This window comes from Carcharodon carcharias, chromosome 17 (assembly GCF_017639515.1).
Source record: "Carcharodon carcharias isolate sCarCar2 chromosome 17, sCarCar2.pri, whole genome shotgun sequence".
In the NCBI taxonomy this organism is placed as follows: Eukaryota; Metazoa; Chordata; class Chondrichthyes; order Lamniformes; family Lamnidae; genus Carcharodon; species Carcharodon carcharias.
In genome coordinates this window covers 105,005,690-105,025,510 of record NC_054483.1, presented here as the reverse complement: position 1 = coordinate 105,025,510, position 19,821 = coordinate 105,005,690, and the positions used below count along the sequence as shown (strand labels likewise).

The window sequence follows — 19,821 nt, the reverse complement described above, 5'->3', positions numbered from 1 at the left end:
TGACTGAGTTGGCTGGGCTGGGTAGCACTCACCTCTGAGCCAGAAGGAAGTGGGCATGAGGGCCACTCCCCAGACTTGGGGCTGACACTTCCAGTGAAGTATGGAGAGTCGGAGGTGCCGTCTTTCGACTGAGACAGTAAACTGAAGACTCTGTGTTTGAAGACCTATGTTGTTCAATCATTCCACTTTGTTGCTCAGGAGTCATTTGATCTTTCTACCCTGTGGGATTGCTGATAAAATAGAATCCAATTACACCCCTTGTATGAAATAATTATATTGAATAATACCATGCACCCTGGCAGGGGACAGTGTTCGAGTTTTTCTACAGCATGGAAAAGATCTTGTGTAGTTTAGCTGGGTTGGAAATATTGAATCTTTCCCCATATAAGACTTTGCTGTCACTGTGTTCATATGTTGCAATGTGCAGAACATGCTAATGAGGGCTGAGGCAGTCACCAAAATCCTTGTTATCATCTGCACAGTGTTATAAATAACGAATGGGATGTTTTCCTGTCAAATTAATAATATTTCACAATGCTGTTAAAGTAAAATTTGTATTCTCTGGTTTTTTAATAGTCATGGTGGGATCACCTATAGGGTGCACACAAACTGACACTACATTATGTCGTTGCTGCTCTTAATATTAATGACCCATGCTGCATATGTATCAGATGATATCTGTAACCAGGTGCCAACTATGGTGTTATCTTTTTACTAGGACCTTTCTGTAATTGTTTGGTGAATCTGGAAAGAGGAAAAAATATCATGTATGATTGAGGGGGAGGGTTAAAGTGGGCTTGGGCAGTGGGGGTGGTGTGGTTTTGGTGAATAAAGGGCCCAGAAACAGGAAAAGCACCAGAGCCTATGATTTCTCTCCCTGGCCCTGGCTGTTAAACATCACATGGCTCTACTTGAAGATGAGCAGGGGAGCTCTCCTCGATTCCCTGGCCAATATTTATCCTTTGACGGGTATCGCGAAGGCAGGTTATTTGGATATTATCTCATTGCTGTTTGTGGAATTCGTTTTGCACAAATTGGCTGCCATGTTTCCTATATTAAAACGGTGATAACACTTCAAAAAGTACTTCATTGGCAGTGCGGTGTTTTTCCTGAAGGCAATGCATGGAGACCTGGTAAAGGTCCAGTGTGTGTGAGTGGACAACTGGTGCAATAGGACCAGGCTGGATATATCATTAATTTCCCTTACAGTGAGCATCCATTGTCTGTCCTGGTCATGTGGGAAAGGTACCCAAGACCATGCAATGCCAGGGGCAGAACAACTCAACTGAAAGAGATTGCGACTGAAAAGGATGGTGGCTAATAATAAACAAGACAGCATTCAGGCTGAGAAGAAGGTAGGTAGAAGAAGGAAGATTAACACCATCCAGGACAAAGCAGGCCGCTTGATTGGCACCCCATTCACCACCAACACACAGTAGCAGCAATGTGTGCCATCTACAAGATGCACTGCAGAAACTCACCTTCTCCAGGGCAATTAGGGATGGGCAATAAACACTGGCCTAGCCAGGAACATGAAAAAAGTAATAAATTAAAAATACTATAATGCTCCAGAAAGTCTCCCCTATCCTGCAGGGCTAGTCCATCCCGTGCTTGCTCTACTCTGGTGCCCCCCCTGGTAAGCAGTCAGCAGCTTCAGAAGAACAAAGGACTTTTTTTTTCAAATACATTATTAAACATTTGAAAACAATCAAATTTTTTCCTCGGGTTTTACTAAAGGGGAATGGTGGCTTATACATTTGGATCCAGCTTTTCGCCGGTAAATTGGGTACATCCTTCTATTCTGCTGCTGAAGGTCGCTGTGCCCTCATTACGTGCACTTTGTCTGCTTCCACTCTACTCGGCAGCGGATGCGGATCATCGCGGTCATCAGGAGAGCTTGAGAGCAAGAGAGAGAGCGAGAGAGAGATAGAGAGCAACTAGAGAAAGCAGCAGAGGGAAAGAAAGAGGAATAAACAGAGGGAGGAAATAAAAGGGAAGGAGAAAAGGACTAAGAGAGACGCAGGGATCATCTGCTTTAATATTCTGCCGATCGCAGCTTCCCCGAAGTGATGGCTGCTCACAGGTTGGTTCTGATCCGGCATGGCGAGAGTACCTGGAACCAGGAGAACCGCTTCTGCGGCTGGTTCGATGCCGATCTGTCCGACACCGGCATCCAGGAGGCGGCCAGAGGGGCTCGGGCTCTGAGTGAAGCCGGTTACCAGTTCGACATCTGCTACACCTCGGTGCTGAAGCGGGCCATCCGAACCCTCTGGGCGGTGCTGGAGGGCATCGATCAGATGTGGCTCCCTGTGGTCAGGTCCTGGCGGCTCAACGAGAGGCACTACGGGGGTCTGACCGGCCTCAACAAGGCAGAGACGGCGGCCAAGCACGGAGAGCAGCAAGTGAAGATCTGGAGGAGATCCTTCGATGTCCCCCCGCCTCCTATGGAATCGGACCATGACTTCTACTCCATCATCAGCAAGGTCAAATCAACACGTACACACACACATTAAATAATATATACAGTTAACATCTATGTAATGGGAATAGACTAGCATGGTATGTTACTGAATTAGCACTAATAATTTGGATACATGGCTTCAAATTCCTACCATTCCAGCTGGGGGTATTTAAATTCAATTCGATAAATCTGGAATAAAAATAATTTGCACCAGTGATGGTGACTATGGAATTACAGGGTAGTATTTTTTTAAAAATCCTATCTGGTTCACTAATGCCCTTTAGGGAAGGAAATCTACCGGCCTTACCTGGTCCGGCCTACACGTGTCTTAAGCCCCACAGCAATGTGGTTGACTCTAAGCTGCCCTCTGAAATGGCCTAGCAAGCCAACTTAGTTTTTATTTGTTCATTCATGGGATGTGGGCTTCGCTGGCTGGGCCAGCTTTTATCGCCCATCCCTAAATGCCCTTGAGAAAGGTGGTGAGCTGCCTTCTTGAACCGCTGCAGTCCATGTGGTGTAGGTGCACCCACAGTGCTGTTAGGGCGGGAGTTCCAGGATTTTGGCCCAGCGACAGTGAAATTGTACCAAACTGCTATGAAAACCTGTAATCCACATGGACTGCGGCGGTTCAAGAAGGCAGCTCTCGAGGGTAGTTAGGGTTGGGGCAATAATTAGCAAGTCTTCTCGATGATTTCCAAACCCTGTAAATGAATAGAAAAAGTAATATATGTATGTGTTTATATGTAAAGTAATATGTTGATATATTAGTATATTATACAGTATGTTAATTGATATATTAAATACTGCATGTAAACATTTTATATACCTTAATTAATATATACTTTAAATAATGCATGTATTAAATAATATATACACACATACTAAATATATGTATTAAATCTGTGTTAAATGTGTTCCTATTTGGTGCAGTTTCCTATAATGAAAAATGAATTTCTTTCAATCTGTTCTGAAATTCAATTCTGCTCACCATAAATACAATCAGGAAACAAGCACACCGCATTAGCATTAAAAATGATGTATCTATGCATTGCACAGTGAATGTATATTGATGATTTTCTGCATGACGTTGTGTGTACACGCAATACAGAGTAAATACGTGCATTAATTAACAATATTTAAAATTGCTAATGTGATTTAACATTGCATTTTTGCTCTATTTTAAAATAATTCCTAAAGTAATATGTAACACAAATTTCTATATATTTTGCATAAATTCTGTAAGAGAATGCAGGAGTGCTTATACTCATATTGTGTGTATGTCACTTAGACATGCACTCACAAACACACACACAGTTAAACCTCCTTTCAACAGCCATACCTGCCACTCTGATTTATTAGGTCATGGTCAAGTAATCAGGGAGCCCCTTTCCCATATCGCCACCCACCCCCCCCCAACCCCAGGTGACACCCCTTAGATATTGGGTTGATTGGGGCAGCTGGAGAAATAAAGACAGCTAAAGAGACAAAGGGGGATAGAGATGCTCAGAGAGAGAGAAAGACAGAGAGAGATAGAGAGGGGGACAGAGATCGACAAATGAACAGATTGATGGGGATCAAAGGAATCAGATAGCAAATCAGAGAGAGACAGATAGAGGCAAAGGGAAAGACAGAAAAAGAGACAGACTGTGACGGGGAAAGAGACAAAAAAACAGAAAGATATAAGTTGGTGTAGGAAGAGAAAGAGGCAGACAAGTTGGCAGAGGGAGAGGAGACAAGCTGAGGGAGACAGACAAGACAGACAGATGGAGGGAAGAACAAGCAGAGAGAAAAACAGAGAAGAGAGAGGCAAAGAGAGACAGAGACAGACAAAAGGAGACAGAAACAAAGATGGACAAAATGTATTTGTGGTTCCACCACAACAGAATAACTGAAGTAATTCCTGACCTTTTAGAACCAAGTCAGTCTTCTGCCTCCTTCAGCTGCATTTTAAAGTCTCCCATCCTCCGCCTTTTTCTGTGTTGCACATTTAAAACAAACCTATTTCTACCAATGTGAACCTCTCAGTCAGAATAAAACCACAACCTGGGATTGGAGCAGCAGGAGGCTCAGTTAGCCTCACACATCATTCTTGCAGTATGTCTCTGTCTCTGTCTCTCTCTCTCCCTTTGTCTCACAGAGGTTCAATTCTCTGCATCCACTTTCTCCATTCAGAGTGACCAGCTATTTATCTCTGACATGCTGTGCAGCCTTTTTCTCGCTGTGGCTCAGTGGGGAGCGTACTTGCCACTGAATCATGTGGGTTTGAGCCCCACTCCAGAGGCTTGAGCACATAATCCCCACTGACAAACAGTGCAGCACTGAGGGAGTGCGGCACTGTCAGAGATGCTACCTTTTAAATGTGACATTAAACAAACGCCCATATGACTTTGATCAAAAAAGCCATTAAAATGAGTTGGTGCACAGCTCCCCCTTTACAAGTAACATGCCCGTACTTTGTACAGTTCTTGGTAGCTAAAGGTATGATTGCTCCCCTAGGATCGTCGCTATGCCGACCTGTCTGAGGACGAGCTTCCCTCCTGCGAGAGCCTGAAGGATACGATCGCCCGAGCCCTGCCCTTCTGGGACGAGGAGATTGTGCCGCAGATTAAAGCTGGAAAACGGGTGCTCATTGCAGCTCATGGCAATAGCCTGAGGGGGATTGTCAAACATCTGGAAGGTATCAGTTCCTGGCTTCGTGTCATGTGTTGATTTTTATTTCCTGTATTTACAATGAGCGGACCTGAACACGGCCATAGCTTTGTGTTTCATCTCCAATTTGACCCTGAACTGAAATTCCTGCCTCCATATTGTCAACATCACGGAGGTAACCTACTTTCACCTTCACAACATCTCCCGTCTCTGCCCATCTCAGCTTGTCTTCTGAGATATCTTCAGATCAGCCATGGTCTTATTGAATGGTGGAGCAGGCTCAAGGGCATGAATGGCTTACTCTTGCTCCTAATTCGTATGTTCGCATGTTCTGCTGAAACCCTCATCCAGGTCTTTGTTACCTCTGGATTCGATGGTGATGTAGCAGTAATGTTACTGGACTAGTAATCCAGGCTAATGCTTTGGGGACACGGGTTCAAATCCAACCATGGCAGCTGGTGGAATTTAAATTCAATTAAGTAAATCTGGAATATAAAGCTCATCTCAGTTATGGTGACCATGACAACTATCACTGATTGTTGTAAAAGCCCATATGGTTCACCAATGTCCTTTACGGAAGGAAATCTGCTGTCCTTACCCGGTCTGGCTACATGTGACTCCAGATCTTCAGTAATGTAATTGAACAACTACCCTCTGATATGGCCAGCAAGCCACTCAGTTCAAGGGCAATTAGGGATGGGCAACAAATGCTAGCCTTGCCAGCTACACCCAAATCCCATGAAAAACCAAAAAAATTCCCAAACTTTTCTGCCCAGCTTCCCATCTTCCACTCCCCATAAAACTCATCCAAAACTCGGCTGCTCCATTTCCTAATTCGTACCAAATTCTGTTCACCCATTATCTGTGTACTTCCTGACTTACACTGGCTCCTGGTCCCATAACTCCATAATTTTAAAACTCTCATCCTTGCTTTCAAATCCCTCCATTGCCTCAGCCCTCCCTAACTCTGTAAACTCCTCCAGCCTCACAACCTTCTGAGATGAGCGCAGCTCCAAAAACACTCAAGAAGCTGGACATCATCCAGGACAATGCAGCCCACTTGATTGGCATCCCATCCACCACCTTAAATACTCACTCCCTCCACCACCGACGCACAATAGCAGCAGTGAGCACCATCTACAAGATGCACTGCAGCAACTCACCAAGGCTGCTTCAACAGCACCTTCCAAACCCACAACCTCCACCACCTCGGAGGATAATGGCAGCAGATACATGGGAGCTCCCCTCCAAGTCACTCACCATCCTGCCTTGGAAATATATCGCCGTTCCTTCACTGTTGCTGGGTCAAAATCCTGGAACTCCCTCCCTAACAGCACTGTGGGTGTACTTACACCACATGGACTGCAGCAGTTCAAAAAGGCAGCTCACCACCACCTTCTCAAGGGCAGTTAGGGATGGGCAATAATGCTGGCCTAACAACGCCCACATCCCATGAAAGAATACATTTTAAAAAAGATCTCTGTTCTTTTCTTATTCTGGCCTCTTGAGCATCCCTGATTTTTATCACTCCACATTGGCAGGCATGCCTTCAGCTGCTCAGGCCCTTTAAGCTCTGGAATTTCCTCCCTAAACCTTTCACTTCCATATTTCTCCTCTTTTAAGACACTAGATTAAACCTACCTCTTTGGCCAAGTTTTTGGTCACTTGTCCAGGTATCTGATTATGTGTCTCGGTGTCAAACGTTTGTCTGACAATGGCCCTGTGAAACACTTTGGGACATTCTACAGCCAATAAATTGTCGTGGGTATTTCAATAAAGGCCTGAGCTGCTGTGATTGTACATAAGTGTACATAAGCCCCTCAAGGGCTAAGTCGCGCTGTGTTTTTCAGCAAAATCCACGTGCTATCGTCCAAACCACTGGCAAAGATTGAGGAATTTCAAGTGTAAATTAGATCCAGAGCAAATTGAGTTTCCCCAAGATATTGTGATAATTTAAAAATATCACTTCAGAAGCTGATTGAACCAGGACCCAAATGGCAATGTCTTCAAAAATTTTCTGTGTAATTTGACCACTGTACCAGATTATCGCAAACATATGATTCTGTCAGGTTATCAAAGTCATTTTTAATTATTTAAAATTGGGTTCCTCACAGGTAGCGGACTGACAGTCATTAAAAGAAGCTTTATTTGTGCTAAATTTCACTCATATTAATCAAACTGTACCAGGTAACTGCTCTTCAATACCACAAAAGGTGGCCATTCGGCCTGTCATGTCTGTGCTGGCTCTCTGTAAAAGCAACTCGCCTCATTCCACTTCCCACCTTTTCCCCATAGTCCTATGAATTAATTCTCTTCAGATACTTATCTAATCTTCTTTGAAGGCGTCAATTCAGTCTGCCTCCACCACACTCTTAGGCAGTACATTCCAGATCCTGCGTTAAAAAAAAGTTTCCTTGAAGCCGTTGCTTCTTTTGCCAATCACCTTAAATCAGTGGCCTCTGGTTCCTGATTGTTCCACTAATGGGAATGGTTTCTCCCTATCTACTCTGTCCAGACTTCTCATGATTTTAAGCACAATATAACAAGGAATAATTTTCAGTGCAATTTTTAAAAAAAAATTATGTTCTAAACCACTGCCTGACTGTGCTGGCTCTCGAAACCGATGGAGTAAAAATCTCCTTAGATGCTGATGGAAGCGAGATTGTCCCCTCTTCCTCCAGTGGGCATGCACCAACAACATAAAGCTCCCCCCACCCGGGCCTGACTGAGACTAAACTGACAAACTAGCTCCATGTGGTCATAAAACTTTGGGGTACCATGCTGTTGCTCTTGCTTCATTGGTGCTTGGAGCCTGTGTCCATGGCTTAGTTCGGTGGGAATTCACCTTTAAATCAGAAGGCTGTAGGTTCATGGGAACAAGAGTAGGGCCATTCGGCCCCTCAAGCCTGCTCCGTCATTCAAGTAGGTCATGGCTGATTTCTGCCTCAAGCCATTTTCCCGCACTATCCCCATATCCCTTGATATCTTTAATAGGTTCAAAATCCACTCCAGAGACCTGAGTACAGAACACTCCCATTGAATTACTGAGGGAGTGCTGCACTGTTGGGCATGCTCTCTTTCAGATGAGACCTTAAAACCGAGGCCCTGTCTGCCCTCCCAGGTGGACATAAAAGACCCAATACCGTTATTTCAAAAAAGAGCAAGGGGGCGGTGGTGGTTCTCCCTGGTGTCCTGGATTATATTCATCCCTCAACCAGCATCACTAAAACAGATTATCTGGTCATTAGCAAACTTCTTTTTGTGGGAGCTTGCTGTGCATAAATTAGTTTCTGCTTTCCCCTACACTAGAAAGTACTTGATTGGCTGGAAAGAGCTTTCAGTCATCCGATCATGAAAGATTCTATAACGAAAGTCCCAATTCAGAAAATCTATACCTATATGGACCTTAAATCACGTGGGGGTTGCTCCCAGCTCTTTGTACCATTTCTCTGGCTCCTAAAGTTATGGGAGAGGGTATTTGTGGGCTTGTATATCCAGTCGGCCTCCAAGGCTCTATCATAGCATCCTAAAGCAGAGTGCTGGATAGTGATCTGCCATTGTGTTGCTCTAACTTGGCCTGTTCAATACTTGAGTCCCGGGCTTTGCATGGCTAGAAGCTGATTAGGCCATTACTTCACTAAGTGACAATTTCAGTTAGAACTTGAATTCTTAAATACTTATACAGTGAACTCAGTTTGGTTGAACTTTTAGTTTAAAAAAAAACAACTTTTAATATTATAGCAGTTAAATGATAACTCAGGTTTTGGTGCATATGTGTGTGTGTGGAATTATGGTTTGCCATCAAGTCAGGCAGCGCCTGTGGAAAGGCAAACAGAGTCAGCCTTTCAGGTCGATGACCTTTCATCAGAACTGTCTGATCAGCTGGGTGTTTCCGGCATTTTCTTTTTTTATTTTGGATTTCCAGCATCTGCAGAATTTTGCTTTGATGTTACGGTTACCATATGTGTCAGTGTGTTGCTGTGGCAACTATGCCACAGGTCTAGCATGGACTTGTCAGAAAGCCAGGAAGAATTTCACTTTCATTTGTTAATTCATACAGAATTGGCAGTATGTAGGTAGGTAAAAAATAAAGAACTTCTAAGGCTAATGGAATGTTAGCCTTTATCTCATGCATGACGTACCAGTGTAGATGAGATCACCTCTTTGAAATACTTACTTGAACTCCTTGGATAAGGCCAGTTTTTGGCAAGCTTCGTATAAGAGGTGTAAGGGAGGGCTAGCACCTCTGAAAGACTGGCTCGCTGCACTCCTTGAAGTGGCTCATTCTGTACAAAGCTCTCACCTTTGGCTCCAGCTAGCTGTTCGCATGGGACAGCAGTTGGGGGGATGGTAGTTGGTGGTTGGAACACAAAGGGGAGAACATTATGTTTCCACTGTATAAAGCTCTGGCTAGAATATATTTGGAGTAACTACATTCAGCTATGGGCACTGCACCTCAGAAAGGATGCAGTGGTATTGGTCTTAGAGAGGTTGCAGCGTAGATTTACCAGACTTATACCGGGGCTATGAGGACAGGTTTCCTAGACTACGCTTGTATTCATTTAAGTATAGGAGATTAAGGGATGATTTAACTGAGGTGTTTGAGATGATTAAATCTTAGGGACAAACTATTCCCAGAACAAGAGGGCATAACCTTAAAGTTAAAGCCAGGCTGTTCAGGGGGTGACTTCGCCACACAAAGGGTAGTGAAAATCTGGAACTCTTTCTCTCATAAAGCTTATTGAGGCTGAGGGTCAGTTGAAAGGGGCAGGTGGTGGCATAGTGGTATTGTCTCTGTACTAGTAATCCAGAGAACCAGGGTAATGCTCTGGGGACCTGGGTTTGAATCCCACCACTACAGATGATGGAATTTGAATTGAGTAAAAATCTGGAATTAAAAGTCTGATGATGACAACTATGAAACCATTGCGGATTGTTGTTAAAAACCCACCATTTCACTAATGCCCTTTAGGGAAGGAAATCTGCTGTCCTTACCTGGTCTGGCCTACATGTGACTCCAGATCCAAAGCAATGTGGTTGACTCTTAAATGCCCTCTGAACAAGGGCAGTTAGGGATGGGCAATAAAAGCTGGCCTAGCCAGTGATGCCCACATGCCATGAATGAATAAAAAAGAATCAAAACTTAGTTTGATAGATTTTTGTTGGATAAAGTATTAAGTCTTGCAGAACCACGGCCTTGCCTTGGTGAGACCAATTCTGGAATATTGGGTAGAGTTTTGGTCTCCTTACCTAAGAAAGGATATACTTGCCATAGAGGGAGTGCAGCAAAGGTTCACTAGGCTGCTACCAGAGATGACAGGATTGATGTATGAGGAGAGATTGGTTTGACTGGGCCTATATTCACTAGAGTTTAGAAGAATGAAGAGGGGAATCAGATTGAAACATGTAAAATTATAACAGGGCTAGATAGATTGGATGCAGGAAGGATGTTTCCCCTGGTTGGTGAGTCTAGAACCAGGGGCCACAGTCCCAGGATATGGGGCAGGCTATTTAGGACTGAGATGAGGAAAAATTTCTTCTCTTAGAGGGTGGTCAACCTATGGAATTCTCTACCACAGAAGACTGTGGAAGCCGGGTCACTGAGTATATTCAAGAAAGAAATGAATAATGTTTTGAATATTAGGGGCATCAAGGGGTATGGAGAGAAAGCAGGAATATGGCGTTAAGATAGAGGATCAGTCATGATCATATTGAATGGCAGAGGAGGCTCGAAGAGCCAAATGACCTACTCCTGCTCCTAGTTTCTATGTTTATCTAAGGAAGGACGTACTTGTCATAGAGGGAGTGCAACGGAGGTTATCATACTAATCCCTAGGATGGCAGGATTATTTTATGAGGGGAGATTGAGGAGACTGGGCCTGTATTCTCTAGCGTTTTGAAGAATGAGGGGTGACCTCATTTGAAACATACAAAATTCTTACAGGGCGTGACAAGGTAGATGTGGATGAGTTGTTTCCCCTGGCTGGTGAGTCTAGAACCAGAGGACACAGTCTCAGAATAAGAAACAAACCATTTAGGACTAAGATGCAGAGGAATTTCTTCACTCAGAGGGTGGTTAATCTTTGGAATTCTTTATCCCAGAGTATTGTGGAAGCTCAGTCATTGAGCCTGTTCAAGACAGAAACCAATAGATTTCTGGATACTAATGACACCAAGGGTTATGGGGTTAGTGGGGAAAATGACATAGAGGTAGATGATCAGTCATGATCTGTTTGAATGACAAAGCATGCTCAAAAGGCTGAAAGGCCTACTCCTGCTCTTATTTCCTATGTTCCTATAGCAGGTAAATATCAGCCATGTTCGAATTGAATGGTGGAAGAGACTCGAGGGGCACCTTCCAATTCCTATATTCCTAATGATTTGGTCTGTTCTTTGATTGGTAGGCATGTCCGAGGAAGCCATCATGGAACTGAACCTCCCAACGGGAATCCCCATCATGTACGAGCTGGACAAGAACCTGAAGCCGGTGAAGCCCATGCAGTTCCTGGGAGACGAGGAGACTGTGAAGGCAGCAATGGCCGCTGTGGCAGCTCAGGGCAAAGCCAAGAAATGAAGAGTGACACAGAAAGAGGGCAGATGCAAGTATGAAGATCAGAAGAATTCCACGATATAGCTTCTTAAAAGAAAAAAAGTATATATATGTGCTTGGGGAAACATGGCAGCATATAACTCTCAGTTATCACTAGTGAAGAATTGTATTTCCCATCACTCACTGTGCTTATTGAGCATGCTCAGTGGGTCCTTTTCATCTCCTGCAACCCTATTTCACTCTCCCCCATCTGGGTCCTCCCTCCTCCTCCCCATCTCTTACTTCTAGTGACTTGTGTTGGATTTGTACACTTGGAGCCAATTTTCATTGTGAGTGTGAGCAGTAAAGTGTGATGCCGCTCCTCCGTGCATTTCATTTAATTGGTGTTGGAGTCCTTCTTATATCGGCTCAGATTGAACAGGACCCAGCAAACACAGCTCAACCATCAATTTTCTTAATTAACTCTTCGGTCACTTCAAGGGATATCAAAGACAGACCCGGAAATGGCACAATATCCTTACCAATTAAACGCTTTCACTGTTATCCGACAGGCTGTAGAATTATCACTGACTGGGCATTAAACTCTATTTCAAAATTACAATAAGGCAGTATTGCCTGGGTTCAACATCACACACTGTACCTTTGTTGCAGACTAGCAGTGGAAAGAGTTTTAGCTGTCTTCAATTTAGGATTCAATTTTTATAGGCATAGCAAAGTTAAGCTTTGGGATGTAAGAACACTGGCGATAACCTGATAAAATTGCTCATCAAGGGCACCAGACGAACCCTTAGCCTCTTCACTTAACTCCTCATCAAGGATAAAATAATCACTAGTGAATCCAGTTGGGAATTCAGAAGAAACCTCTTTACCCAGAGAGTGGTGAGAATGTGAAATTCATTACCACAGGGAGTGGTTAAGAGGGATAGTGCAGATGTATTTAAGAGGAAGCTAGATAAACACAAGAAGAAAAAAGGAATGTGGAACATAAACACCAGCATGGACCAGTTGGCCCGAATGGCCTGTTTCTGTGCTGTAAGTTCTATGTAGGAACATAGGATTTAGGAGCAGGAGAAGGCCATTCATCCCTTGGAGTCCTGCTTAATTCTACGTAACAGTCTATGTTGCTGGAAGTTAATGATGGCTAAAGTTGCCAATTACATCAACCACTTTGGATTATGTTGACACTTAAACTGCCAAACCCCATCAGTATCCACACACACTACTGAGGGAATAAGTTAACCCTTTTCAATTACCAATGAAGTCAGGCAGTCAAGTCATGCACTAACAATTGTTTAGTAACCTTAGAATCATAGTTAGTTGCACTTCAACATTGTGTATACAAGAAACCAATAGTTTGGGTTCATTAAGGAAAAAGCTCATGGAGCTGATAAGGCCATTCAGCTGGGTCATAATAATTCAGAAAGGACAGTGTTGATCTTCTAAGATCTCAAAGTGATGAACCTCTGTCTCTTGAGCTATCCATTGTTCCTGGATCCTCTGCTCCTGGATAAATCCAGGTCCCACACTGCTGCCTGGATCTGGACTAACTGGCTTAACTATTGCCTGCCTTGATCAAAGTGACAGACTTTTATCTGCCTGTATTTGGCTGATATAGCTATGTGATATTGGCTTCTGTCAACCTTCTCTTTCTCTCTCTCTTGAAGATGCAAGCTTCCAATTTACAAATTCACCCTTTCATGTATACTGGAACTCTTACTACTGCTAATGCAAGATCTAGAGCTAAACTAAAGATTGAGACTTTATTGACAAAAAAGCCATCTTATATATTCTCAATTTATACTGAAACCCACTGAATTCTATTGACCAGTCGAGTGTTCAGGCCTTCTGGTATCAATCACCTACACACTGCAGTTGGTTTGACTTCTGTATCAATGAAGCACTGGCCAACTGTCCAGGACATGCCAGATCAGTCATTTACTCCCGAGCTTCTTAGGCTGTAAAAACACTGGGGTTTAGAAAGCCCGACAAACAATTGCAGGTGAACCCTTAGCCCTCTCACTGAACTCCACACTAAAGAACCACCTGAAGTTACACCATGCGGTTTAGGTTGTGGAGTGTGTGTCTCTGACCATTCAGATTATTTGAAGTGAGCTCACCACACCAACACTCAATGGGGAACATTAACGAGATACTGAGTGAATAAATTAACATGAAGGAAGAAGTCTGAAATGTCACGCACTAACAACTAAATGAATCTTATAGTGAGCTTATTGAAACATATAAGATCCTGAGGGGTCTTAACAGGGTGGATGCTGAGAGGATATTTCCCCTTATAGTGGAGACTAGAGATAGGGGACACAGTTTAAAAATAAGGGGTCTCCCATTTTAGATGGGGATGCGGAGATTTTTTTTCTCTCAGAGGGTTGTTCACCTATGGAATTCTCTTTCCCCTTAGAGCTGTGGAAGCAGGGTCATTGAATATTTTTAAAAATAAGTTAGATTTTTGATTGACAAGGGAGTCAAAGTGTATAAGGGGGTAGGTGGGAATGTGGAGTTGAGGCCACAATCAGATCAACCATTATCTTATGGAATGGCGGAGCAGGCTCAAAGGGTCGAATGGCCTACTCCTGCTCCTAATTTGTATGTTTGAAGTTGTGATTGGAGTTATCTAGCAGCTTGAACAGTAGATCACTAATGGGGTGGAGTTTTTTAGGGAATGAGTGAGAAAGGTTACACAGGCAGTTCACTGTATTGTTGTAAATCAGTATTAAAAATAGCATTGGCACCTCACACAATGGGCTGAGTGCCTCTGTAATCTCTAAATCACAACCAAAGATCTATTGTACTCAGAGATAAAAACAAGAAAACTGCGGATGCTGGAAATTCAAAACAAAAACAGAATTACCTGGAAAAACTCAGCAGGTCTGGCAGCATCGGCGTAGAAGAAAAGAGTTGACGTTTCGAGTCCTCATGACCCTATGACAGAACTTGAGTTCGAGTCCAAGAAAGAGTTGAAATGTAAGCTGGTTTAAGGTGTGTGGAGGGGGGTCGGGGGGAGAGAGAGAGAGAGAAGTGGAGGGGGTTGGTGTCGTTTTAGGGACAAACAAGCAGTGATAGAAGCAGATCATCAAAAGATGTCACAAACAACAAAACAAAAGAACACATAGGTGTTAAAGTTGGTGATATTATCTAAACGAATGTGCTAATTAAGAATGGATGGTAGGGCACTCAGGGTATAGCTCTAGTGGGGGTGGGGAGAGCATAAAAGATTTAAAAATAATGGAAATAGGTGGGAAAAGAAAAATCTATATAATTTATTGGAAAAAACCAAAATAAATTATATAGATTTTTCTTTTCCCACCTATTTCCATTATTTTTAAATATTTTTAAATCTTTTATGCTCTCCCCACCCCCACTAGAGCTATACCTTGAGTGCCCTACCATCCATTCTTAATTAACACATTCGTTTAGATAATATCACCAACTTTAATGCCTATGTGTTCTTTTGTTTTGTTGTTTGTGACATCTTTTGATGATCTGCTTCTATCACTGCTTGTTTGTCCCTACAACCACACCAACCCCCTCCACTTCTCTCTCTCTCTCTCCCCCTCCCCCCACACACCTTAAACCAGCTTATATTTCAACTCTTTCTTGGATTCGAACTCAAGTTCTGTCGAAGGGTCATGAGGACTCGAAACGTCAACTCTTTTCTTCTCCACCGATGCTGCCAGACCTGCTGAGTTTTTCCAGGTAATTCTGTTTTTGTTTTTATCTATTGTACTCATCTTGATAAAACAATCCCTGACCGCATTGCTCAGGTGAGGAAGCTCAGAACACAATGTGCTACCCCTAAATTCAGAGGCTGTCTTGTTGAATTTTTTTATTAGACAAGGAGCTAAGAGTGGTGTTAGTTTGTGGCTATGTTGTGCTTCCCCGTCCCCTGCACCCCCCCCAGCTCCACCACATCCACAACAGTGCTTCCAACAACTGAGAAGGGTTGTCCTTTGTCATCACTGATTTCTCACTCTTTTCCCCACCCACCATTTTTGTTTCTGCGTTGCTGCTTGGATGTGGTTGCTGACTGTCACAATAAGGAACTGACAGTGGCTCACCATGGCCTGGAGCTCAATGTATGCCCATATTTGCATTCCAAACCTTCCTGTAACAAATAAACTGTGAATAAATGTAGCTGTGATATCAGTTTTGGTGGTCTGTTCATTTCTTATCTCAAGTTGCCAGGTGGTATTTCTTTTCCATTGTCTTTTGACCTTTGCTCTCCCCCTTCTTGCCGTCCTTCCCAATCTCTCCCCTTCCCTTCCTCCCTCCCTTTCTCTCCCTCGCCTTCTCTCCCTCCTATCCCACCTAACCCCATCTCCTCTCCCTTCACCACTTCTACCATTCCCAGAAGCGGAGGGGGTGATGAGGAGAAATTGTTTTATGCAGTGAGCTGTTCTGATCTGGAATGTGCTGACTGAAAGGACAGTGGAACAGATTCAGTCAAAACTTTCAAAAGGGAATTGGATAAATACTCATAAAGGAAGTAGTTGCAGGGCTATGTGGAAAGAGCTGGGGGAGTGGGACTAACTGGAGAGCTCAAAGTGCCAGCACAGTCAGATAGGCTAAATGGCCTTGTCTTGTGCTGGGAACATTTATAATTCTGCTTCTCTCCAAAAGGTGAAGTTTATATTAGGATATGACTTTATTGGAAGGTCATCACCCAGTGTCTCACTAGAGTATGGGTCAGTCTTCATCTGTGTTTCTTGGCATCATTGTCAGAAGCGAGACAATCACTTTAGGGCATCACAGTCTTATTCCCTCCCAAGGTCCATGCTTGCCCCTCTGGCCAGGGTCCCTTGAATACGGATCAGGAACAGGAAACTTTTACCCTGATTTTAATCTGTCAAGCTCAGACCTAGTAATTGAAACTGGGATAAAAACAGAAAATGCTAGGAAAATTCAGCAGGTCCAGCAGCATCTGTGGAGAGAGAAACTGAGTTAACGTTTTGAGTCCAATATGACTTTTCTTTGGAACTGGGGTTCTGAAGGGTTACGAAGAAGAGTCATAGTGAACTTGAAACAATAATTCCGTTTCCCTCTCCACAGGTGTTGCCAGACCTGCTGAGTTTTTCCAGCACTTTCTGTTTTTATTTCAGATCTCCAGCATCTGCAGTATTTTACCAGTCAGCCTGACGTCGGTAGTGGGGAGAATTCTAGAGTCCATTATAAAAGATTTAATAGCTGAGCACTTGGAAAACAGTGGCAGAATTGGACAGAGTCAGCATGGATTTACGAAAGGGAAATCATGCTTGACAAATCTACTGGAATTTTTCGAGGATGTAACTAGTAGTGTTGATGAGGGGGAGCCAGTGGATGTGGTTTATTTGGACTTTCAGAAGGCTTTCGACAAAGTCCCACATAAGAGATTAGTGTGTAAAATTAAAGTGCATGGGATTGCGGGTAGTGTATTGAGATGGATAGGAAACTGGTTGGCAGACAAGAAACAAAGAGTAGGAATAAACGGGTCTTTCTCCAAATGGCAGGCAGTGACTTGTGGGGTACCTCAGGATTTGGTGCTGGGACCCCAGTTATTCACAATATATATTAATGATTTAGATGAGGGAGCTAGATGTAATATCTCAAAATTTGCAGATGACACAAAGCTGGGTGGGAGGGTAAGCTAAGAGGAGGATGCAGAGATGCTTCAGTGTGATTTGGACAAGCTGAGTGAGTGGGCAAATGCATGGCAGATGTAGTATAATGTGGATAAATGTGAGATCTACTTTGGTGGCAAAAACAGGAAGGCAGATTATTATCTGAATGGCTATAAATTGAGAAAGGTGAATGTGCAACGAAACCTGGGTGTCCTCATACACCAGCCGCTGAAGGTAACCATGCAGGTGCAGCAGGCGGTAAAGAAGGCAAATGGTATGTTGGCCTTCATAGCGAGAGCATTCAAGTACAGGAGCAGGGATGACTTGCTGCAATTATACAGGGCCTTGGTGAGACCACACCTGGAATAGTGTGTGCAGTTTTGGTCTCCTTATCTGAGGAAGGATGTTCTTGCTATAGAGGGAGTGCAGCAAAGGTTTACCAGACTGATTCCTGGGAAGGTGGGACTGACATATGAGGAGAGATTGAGTCGGTTAGGATTATATTCGCTGGAGTTCAGAAGAATGAGGGGGGACCTCATAGAAACCTATAAAATTCTAACAGGACTAGACAGGGTAGATGCAGGAAGGATGTTCCCGATGGTGGGGGAGTCCAGAACCAGGGGTCATAGTCTGAGGTTATGTGGTAGACCATTTAGGACAGAGATGAAAAGAAATTTCTTCACCCAGAGAGCGGTGAGCCTGTGGAATTCACTACCACAGAAAGTAGTTGTGGCCAAAACATTGTACATTTTCAAGAAGGAGTTAGATAAAGCTCTTGGGCCGAAAAGGATCAAAGGATATGGGGAGAAAGCAGGAGTAGGCTATTGAGTTGGATGATCAGTCATGATCATGATGAATGGTGGAGCAGGCTTGAAGGGCCGAATGGCCTACTCCTGCTCCTATTTTCTATGTTTACTTTTATATAATTGAAACTGAGCCTTGGGGAGAGTCCCAACCTATTTCATATTAAAATTATTAACATTAATTTTTTAAAAATTAAAATATTGTTAACTGTTAAAGAAAGAAAGCACTTGCATTACACCTTTCACAACCTCAGATTTTTAAAAATTCATTCATGGGATGTGGGTTTCGCTGGCTGGGGCAACATATATTGCCCATCCCTAGTTGCCCTTGAGAAGGTGGTGGTGAGCCGCCTTCTTCAACTGCTACAGTCCATATGGTGTAGGTACACTCACAGTGCTGTTAGGGAGGGAGTTCCAGGATTTTGACCCAGCGACAGTGAAGGATTGGTGATATATTTCCAAGTCAGGATGGTGAGTGACTTGGAGGGGAAATTCCAGGTGGTGGTGTTCCCACCTATCAGCTGCCCTTGTCCTTCTAGATGGTAGTGGTCTTGGGTTTGGAAGGTGCTGTCTCAGGACCCTTGCAGTGCATCTTGTAGATGGTACACACTGCTGCTACTGTGCGTCGGTGGTGGAGGGATAAATGTTTGTGGATGTGGTGCAGTACAGCTACAACACTGGCATCTACCCGGCTATGTGGAAAATTGCCCAGGTATGTCACGTACACAAAAAGCAGGACAAATCCAACACAGCCAATTACCACCCCATCAGTTTACTCTCGATCATCAGTAAAGTAATGGAAAGGGTCATTAACAGTGCTATCAAGCGGCACTTGCTTGGCAATATCCTGTTCACTGACGCCCAATTTGGGTTCCACCAGGGCCACTCAGCTCCTGACCTCATTACAGCCTTGGTTCAAACATGGACAAAGGTGAGGCGAGAGTGATTGTCCTTGACATCAAGGACGCATTTGACTGAGTGTGGCATCAAGGAGCCCTAGCAAAATTGGAGTCAATGGGAATCAGGGGGAAAACTCTCTGCTGGTTGGAGTCATTCCTAGCACAGATGGCTGTGGTTGTAGGAGGTCAATCATCTCAGCTCCAGGACATCACTGCAGGAGTTCCTCAGGGTAGTGTCCTTGGTCCAACCATCTTCAGCTGCTTCATCAATGGCCTTCCCTCCATCATAAGTTCAGAAGTGGGGATGCTCGCTGATGATTGCACAATGTTCAGCACCATTTGCGACTCCTCAGATTCTGAAGCTGTCCATGCCCAAATGCAGCAAGGCCTGGACAATATCCAAGCTTGGGCTGACAAGTGGCAAGTAACATTTATACCCCACAAGTGCGAGGCAATGACCATCTCCAACGAGAGAATCCAACCATCTCCTCTTGATGCTCAATGGCATTACCATCACTGAATCCTCCACTATCAACATTCTATGGGTTACCATTGACCAGAAATTGAACTGGACTAGCCATATAAATACTATGGTTCCAATAGCAGGTCATAGGCTAGGAATCCTGCAACAAGTAACCCATCTCTTGACTCCCCAAAGCCTGCCCACCATCGCCAAGGCACAAGTCAGGAGCATGATGGAATACTGCCCACTTGCCTGGCTGAATGCAGCTCCTACTACAGTCAAGAAGCTTGACACCATCCAGAACAAAGCAGCCCGCTTGATTGGCACCCCATCCTCAAACGTTCACTCCCTCCACCACCGACGCATAGTAGCAGCAGTGTGTAC

The 19,821-nt window shown here is 43.9% G+C and overlaps 1 protein-coding gene across 1 annotated transcript; it reads left to right on the top strand.

Annotated features, from left to right (window-relative positions):
• Positions 1 to 1,818: 1,818 nt before the first annotated feature.
• On the top strand, positions 1,819 to 12,040 carry pgam1b (phosphoglycerate mutase 1b). The gene is made up of 3 exons (XM_041210168.1): positions 1,819 to 2,483; positions 4,958 to 5,138; positions 11,515 to 12,040. Exons 1-3 carry the CDS (start codon positions 2,070 to 2,072, stop codon positions 11,682 to 11,684), a joined length of 765 nt encoding a protein of 254 aa, XP_041066102.1. The 5' UTR covers positions 1,819 to 2,069; the 3' UTR covers positions 11,685 to 12,040.
• Positions 12,041 to 19,821: the final 7,781 nt, after the last annotated feature.